At 44.9% G+C, this 7,935-nt stretch overlaps 1 protein-coding gene across 1 annotated transcript; it reads left to right on the top strand.

Annotated features, from left to right (window-relative positions):
* Window positions 1-92: 92 nt before the first annotated feature.
* psmc4 (proteasome 26S subunit, ATPase 4) lies at window positions 93-7,121 on the top strand. Its single transcript, XM_052066655.1, has 11 exons — window positions 93-247; window positions 1,344-1,442; window positions 1,625-1,811; window positions 2,051-2,197; window positions 3,297-3,406; window positions 3,489-3,582; window positions 4,335-4,502; window positions 4,623-4,699; window positions 5,146-5,314; window positions 6,595-6,650; window positions 6,744-7,121. The coding sequence occupies exons 1-11, from the start codon at window positions 215-217 to the stop codon at window positions 6,855-6,857; spliced, it is 1,254 nt and encodes a 417-aa protein (XP_051922615.1). The 5' UTR covers window positions 93-214; the 3' UTR covers window positions 6,858-7,121.
* The last annotated feature ends 814 nt before the right edge of the window (window positions 7,122-7,935 follow it).

Below are 7,935 nucleotides of genomic sequence, written 5' to 3'. Positions count from 1 at the left end.
TTGAAAATTGGCCGATTACATTTAGTCAAGACATCTCTAGATCTTAACGATAATTACAATTGACATAGGAATTTCAAAAGTCCATCAGTCCATCAAAATATGCCCAATTGTTTTGTTGCGTATTTTTGTTGAACTGTACAAAACCTCATTACCCACAATCCCCTGTTACGTTGTCGTATGACGTCACCACGCCAACCCGCTGGCAGAATCCAACATGGACGATACCATGGCTGTTGAAAAGAGCCCGGTATGATTTCGCCAATTTTGTTTCATGCTTTGTGCTTACATTAACATAGTTTCGGCAACTTTATTACATACATTTAAGCGTTTAATAGGCGATGGCCGTTTGTGTTATCTAAATTGTCTCTGTTGCCTCATAGCCTGTTAATAATGTGCAAAACGTAAAGCTGCCAATTCATTCTGGCCGATCGCACTATCACGCAAGTTAGCCGCTAGCGTTAGCATGGTGCAAACAGACCATTCTGCTTTAATAAAGTTTCACGAACACAATGATCACAACTCGCGGTTAATCGCGTTCCAAGTGTATTTTTTGGTTGGTGAATCGAAAAAAGAGAATGTGTTCATTTTCCACGCTGTCAAATGGGAATTGCTATCAGCTAGCGAAGCGGCTCTTCGCCTGGTTCACCTTGTTATCTTGGACATAAATGTTCATTTAACATCAAGATCTGCAGTTGATTATTTTAATTAGCACTTGTCAGAGATGGAGCTGGGGCATATGGTTTTCGATTATGCAATCCGTATCCCCCCTCAGAGAAAGCCAATGACAATACCATTATTTAAAACAAGTTTTGTTATTTGTTTTGTTTCCCACCTCGTGGGGTTTGGTTTTGCATCAATCCACACGAAATAAATATTTTTTGTCTTGATGACCATTTGGAAAATGGAAATGGAAAATGGAAAAAATCTTGGAAAAATTTACATCTTCTCAAAATACATGGAAACAGGTTCCTTAATAAATGAGCATACTAAATATTCAGCAATTTGGCAACATGCTGGATAGTGTCCAGCACATCTGCCTCACACTTCTGAGTTTTACAGTTTCTTCGTGGCTCTGGCCTACCCGTGTGGAGTTTGCAAATTATCCCCTTAAGCACTCCGACTTCCTTTCTCCCACATTTAAGAACCCACCCATTTTCAGTTGATTCAAGACTCTAAATTGTGCGCAGGAGTGAGTGACGATCGTTGTCGTACTTCGCCTCTCAAACAATGTCGGCTGGTATAGTCGCCAGCTCAACCTTGGCCCCACTGAAGTCAAGCGCCATAGAAAATGGATGGATGGAAAAGGTGTTTATTTGTTTGCCTGTGTGTTTTTCCATTGATAGGAGGAAATGCCTGCGATCTTGAACTCCCGACCGCAGACCGGCCTATCCTTCCTGGCACCAGAACCAGAGGACCTGGAGGACCTTTACAGCAGATACAAGGTCAGAGAATTCATCAATCTTAGGCAGGTCCAAGTGCCCAATTCTGATTTAATATTCTTGGCCAAGCTCGAATTTGACCCATAAAAGACTACTCATGGAATGGAAAAATGAACAGTTGGTGTAGGTTAAGCATAAAAAGTAATCTCTTTCTCGTGGATCTTCACTCATTGCTGTGTTTACAGAAGCTGCAGCAGGAGCTGGAGTTCCTGGAGGTGCAAGAGGAGTACATTAAGGATGAGCAGAAGAACCTGAAGAAGGAGTTCCTCCACGCGCAGGAGGAGGTGAAGAGGATACAGAGCATCCCGCTCGTCATCGGCCAATTCCTGGAAGCCGTCGACCAGAACACGGCCATTGTTGGCTCCACTACAGGTAGAACGCAAAGGAGCAATCTCTGCAGAAAGACAAAATAGAAAAAGAAAAACACACGCTACAGATTGAACCCTATCACAGGGTTCCTCCTCGCTCAAATTTTTTCCCATTTTACGAAGTAAGTGGCTGGGAAAAAAACCCACACTTTTTTGGTCAAGTGTTTTATATACATTTTGATTCGGTTGGTCTTTTGCTCACATCTTGTCCCTGTCGCCATCCAATCCCCTTGTCCCCTGTAGGGTCAAACTACTACGTGCGCATCCTGAGCACCATCGACCGGGAGTTGTTGAAACCCAACGCCTCGGTAGCACTGCACAAACACAGCAACGCCCTTGTAGACGTACTGCCCCCGGAAGCCGATAGCAGCATCATGATGCTCACCTCAGGTATTGGAACCACTCGCATCCGCATGTACCGGGTGTACCTTGGAGGATAACAATTTCTAGTAGCCAGAAGCTAACAAAGCTGTCTACATCTTCGCTCAGAGGTCAAGGGTTACGAGTGGACGGGAATCAGTTGTCGGTTACCTGTCACAAAATGTTCAAATTAACTTTTTTTTTCCCCCTTCGGATTAAGTTGGTCAACAGTTGCTTTGGTGAAGAGGTCTATCAACCTCCGTGAATGGGAGCAAAAACAGTAACGAGAAAATGAAGAAAATATATGAAACCAGCAATGTTGTTACAAGCCATTATCTGCAACAGGAAGTATAAACCTGACAAATTAAAAATAGTCACATGGCTACAAGGTTGTGAGGCCGTAAGAGTCGTACGGTCAAAGCAATCATCTTCAGCAGGAAACAGAAACCTGCCCAAATTAAGCTTGATGTGTGGTTATGAATGCACGTCTCCAGCCGTTAGTAGAGACCTTCTAAAAATAGAAAACAGCTGCCTGGCTATAAGTCATCATCTCCAACAGCTCCGTTTCTTTCACCAGGAAGTAAAAACCTCCCAAAATACCATGAGCTACGCAGCTCAAGCCAATCGTCTACAACAGCAAGTAGAAACATAGCAAATTAAAGTCGGTGCGTGGCTAAGGGCGAGCAGAAGCCTACCAAAATAAAAGACACGGGGAATGTAAACCTTCCCATGTAAACACAGCGACTGGTGATCTCTCATTGGAAGTAGAAACCTTCCAAAGCAAAACGGGGATGTAGTCTTTCCAAGGAGAAGTACAAATTTATGTAAATGAAACCAAGCTCTTGACACCAATTGAAAGAAAAAAAACGCCAAACAAACAAAAAAGTTATGTTTTACAAGATGTAGACACCTTTCAAAATAAAACCAGCTGTGCATTATCAAGTAGTCGTCTCAAATGATAAAGTAGAAACCTTCTAAAGCAAGAAGAAACGTACCAAAATAAAAGCAGCCACATGGGCTTCAAGCCAATATCTCCAACAGGAAGTAGAAACCTACCATGATAAAACCTGCCAATAGGCAACAGGCAGGGGCTGATTTGTCCTTTTTGCTGTGTTTGCGCCTACTGTAGACCAGAAACCTGACGTGATGTACGCCGACATAGGAGGCATGGACATCCAGAAGCAGGAAGTCAGGGAGGCGGTGGAGCTTCCACTCACACACTTTGAGCTTTATAAGCAGGTCTCTCTCTCACACACATCTCAACCAGTCCGATATTCTACTGCAATGTCAAGAAACCAACCAAATATTTTGTGTCTGTCAGATTGGCATCGACCCACCCAGAGGAGTCCTCATGTACGGACCTCCCGGATGCGGCAAGACCATGTTGGCTAAAGCTGTGGCACACCATACAACAGGTGGGGCCTGCGCATGACGTCGATATTAAAATGAGCCTCTGAAGCAGTGGTTGTTGAACTTTTTTTTTACGCCAAGTACCTCCCCCGTGTCTTCAAAGCAGCTGTCTGTTTTATAGAGCGTCTCTGTGTTAAGTGCACAGTTTGAGTAATAACTTGCCTTTGCCAGGTCCAGGAGGCGGAATAATGTTTGATGGTGTGGTTTTTTTCAGTCTCTATGTCAGGGGTGTCCAAACTTTTTGCCAAGGGGGCCAGATTTTATGTGGTAAAATGTCGGGGGGCCGACCTTGGCTGACATTCTTTACATTGAACAACAATATTGTTCAACAAATTTTAGTAAGCCAGTCTGTTTCACATTTCCATTTTTATTTTAATTTCAACAATCTTAAGAATTTCTTTTGGTTCATTTGAAACAGGAATTTGAAATATGACATATCAGTCAATATAATCACAGAGTGATGTCTTGTTAACTCGTGAGTGATGCCCTCTAGTGTCTAAATGCTATTACTCATTTAGTGAATGCTATTACTCATTTAGCCACTAGAGGGAAGCAGTACTCTATGAAACATCACTCACCAGTCTACGAGACCTCAGTCAATGCAACACGTGTTCCATTGCGCCCAACCTGCGGGCCAGGCGGCACTGATTTTATGACGGGGGCCGAGGGCCGGATGAAATTATCCGGCCCGCGGGCCGGACTTTGGACATGTCTGCTCTATGTTAATCTTGTGCTCTCACCCCCCACCCCCCTGCAGCGGCGTTCATCCGCGTGGTAGGCTCTGAGTTTGTCCAGAAGTATCTGGGTGAGGGCCCCCGCATGGTGCGCGACGTCTTCCGGCTGGCGAAGGAGAACGCGCCCGCCATCATCTTCATCGACGAGATCGACGCCATCGCCACCAAGCGATTTGACGCACAGACCGGAGGTACGATGATGCAGATGTCAATTGTGGTGGTCATCCGGTACCAGTTGCCCCCGCGGCACGGCGCCTGTCCGTGATCCGCTAGTTGGGGACGAGCCTCATCGAGTCGTTTTCCGTCTGCAGCTGACCGAGAAGTGCAGAGAATTTTACTGGAGCTGCTTAATCAGATGGATGGTTTTGACCAGAACGTCAACGTCAAGGTGAGCCAAATTCTCCTTCCCAGCCAACCTCCCTCACAGACGTGCACAGTCTGAAGCTTTGAACTTTTTCACCCGTGGCTGAACCATCCCGTTCTCCCTCACGGCGTCATCTGTGATTACATCATTATGTGCGCTTCATGATCAGGCTTTTCTCATTCAAATTTATTAGAGGACATTTAGACCACGAGCTTTCGCCGAGCCGGATCGCCGTGAGCATCTTGCTATCAGTGTGACTAGCACGTTTTCACACTCTGCTTTTGTTTTGTTTACATTCTCTACCGGTTAACCTCACTAACATTGGCACCTAAATTGTTAACATGACATTCTATCGAGCACGTAACTCTCTCGCTTTAAACACCGAGTGCCTTGTTATTCACCATCTATATTCCCTCTTTTTAAACAAATGGGCCGTCTCATATACCGTGTTTGTCTCCTGGCTATCCTAGGTGATCATGGCCACCAACAGAGCAGATACGCTGGACCCGGCCCTGCTGCGTCCAGGCCGCCTGGACCGGAAGATCGAGTTCCCACTGCCCGACCGCCGGCAAAAGCGTCTCATCTTCTCCACCATCACCAGCAAAATGAACCTTTCAGAGGAGGTGGACCTCGAGGACTGTATCCCCTTTTTCTGGCATGTTTATGCTCTTCTTATCCATCCATGCTTTTTCTAATCTTCTTATCCTCGCGAGGGTGCCAGAGCCTATCCCAGCTGGCTTCAGGTAGTAGGCGGGGTCCACCCTGAACTGGTTGCCAGCCAATCGCAGGGCATACAGTGACAAAACAACCATCCACGCTCACACTCACACCTCGTGACAATTTAGAGCAGGGGTGTCAAACTCATTTTTGTCGAGGGCCACATTAGTCACGGTTTCCTCTGGAGGGCCGTTGTGAATTTTGGCAAACCATATAAATGTTTAATCACCTCCACATATTGCATGCACGGCGCACAACAAGTTGATGGATCACTAGTTTTAAAATCAGAAGTCAAGAATAATTACTGTTATAGTGGATCACAAATAACAATTTTGACATTTTGGTTCAGACTTCAGCAAGCATCGTGGAACTTGACATGCTTGATTTGCTATCACGGGCCACATAAAATGAAGTGGCGGGCCAGATCTGGCCCCCAGGCCTTGACTTTGACACATGTGATTTAGAGTGTTCAGTCAGCCTGCCGTGCATGTTTTTGCAAAGAGGGAGGAAACCAGAGTACCTGGAGAAAACCCGCACGGGGGGGGGGGGGGGGGGTCCAAACTCCACACAGGAAGGCTAGAGCTGGAGTCGAACCCTCCACCTCTGCACTGTGAGGCCGACGTGCTAAACCAGTCGACCATCAGGCCGTCCCCACTTCTTATTCCTTGCAAAATTTCAAATGTGTTTCCTCTGACAATTATTTGTCGCGGAGTTCAGCATTTTTTTGGGAAAAACTGTTTCTCATCAGTCCAAAAAAATCTTGGGAGTGTTGACACTTTGATTAATATTCGTTGACATAAACGCAAGATGTCAGCCAACTGCCACAAGAGAGGAAGCGTGTGATGACCACTGAACAGGATGTGGAGCTTTGTTGTGCGTCTGGTTCCTCCACAGTTGTGTTGACACACTTTAGGAGGAAAAAAAAACGAACTTGAGCTTGTTAGTGGGAAGAAGTCCATCCCAAATGTTGACTCATGGTGCTAGGCCATATGTCACCGAAGTGGATAGTGTTGGTCTATAAATCATATTGTAAAAGGAAAAAAATATATATATACTAATTTAAACTGCTCAATAGCATGAGAACCAATCCTCCCCAAATATTGACCCGCGATCATATGGCATGTGTCAGTGAACTGCATCAAAGCGGCGGTGACGCCGTGTTATGTAAATAAGCTTGCTAGCCACCTTAACCGGTTCTACAGACGTGGCCCGACCAGACAAGATCTCTGGAGCCGACATCAACTCCATCTGCCAGGAGGTGAGTGGCCGAACCAAATGATCAACATGAGAAAATATAAACCCAAGACGCACACCCGATATTAATATCGATTTCTTTATTCCCCGTTTTAAGGCCGGCATGTTGGCTGTCCGCGAGAACCGCTACATCGTCCTGGCCAAAGACTTTGAGAAGGCCTACAAGACGGTCATCAAAAAGGATGAGCAGGAGCACGAGTTCTATAAGTAGAGAGGATGGAAAAACCTTTGAATCTGTAGCTACCATGTGTCATTTGCATTTTTGATCTATCTCAAACTGAACAAAGTTACCACGGCGTAAGGCCCAATAATAAGATTCACGTGCTCTTGTAAGTGTGTTGATTTTTTTTTTTTTTTTTTTTTTTGTGTACAGGCACTCGAGAAAAAAGATCAGGCTTTATCAATAGTCGGGTTGCATCTATATCCAAGCATATGACTTAAATATCCATTAAAGTTGTTTTCCATAAAATGTGAACATGACTCTGTCCACTCACGATTTGTTTTAATTCACAGGTGTCAAACTGAAGGCCGCGGGGCCAGATCAGACCTCATTTTCAGTCACGCCGTAATTGGCCGTTGCAGATAAGACTGGCCATGAAAAAAAAAATGACATCAGTTTCTTTATACAGTATTTTTAATGTTTTAATTCAACTCAACATTAGTATTGCACAACACAAAAATAACGATGATAACGAGATAATAACTGTATTGTTATCTCCCCCTAACTGTACATTAGGGGGCAGTGTTACTATAAAAATCCTGTTGGAAAAAGGAAGGTTCCGTAAAAGTGACCGAGTCCTACGAATTCGTGTTGTGGTGTGAATAATCTGTTAAGAAAATACAGTGTTTGGCTACATTCTGACATTGTTACTTTGCCTCCCGACACCACATACTTAAACCGGGTAGGGACGACTAAAGAGACCGACGAAAACCCACTTACAGCCTTGTTTAGTTCGTCCTTAGTCCATCTCGTCCACCGCCCCCAAAATAAGCGTCCGTACCTGACGGGCGTATGGACCTTGCGGTCCCATGGCCGATATGCCCATCTCTGGTATTTGACAGACAAAATAATTTTACTCCACATTGGCAGCTCCACAGTTCCGTACCATAGTGATGGTACGTAGCGCACTGAATCGGATGAAAGTGTTGCTATGGTATCGTACAGAAGTTATGCAATGCTTTTTAAACTTTTCTTGCGTTTCCAAGGTCAGTTTTTCCCACGTGAAAATTGCTCTTGAACTCCAGACCGAAACACCCAATAAACTCGAATTGGCCATTTTATTCCTGAC

This window comes from Hippocampus zosterae, chromosome 5 (assembly GCF_025434085.1).
Source record: "Hippocampus zosterae strain Florida chromosome 5, ASM2543408v3, whole genome shotgun sequence".
Classification (NCBI taxonomy): domain Eukaryota; kingdom Metazoa; phylum Chordata; class Actinopteri; order Syngnathiformes; family Syngnathidae; genus Hippocampus; species Hippocampus zosterae.
This window is presented reverse-complemented; position numbering and strand designations above follow the sequence as displayed.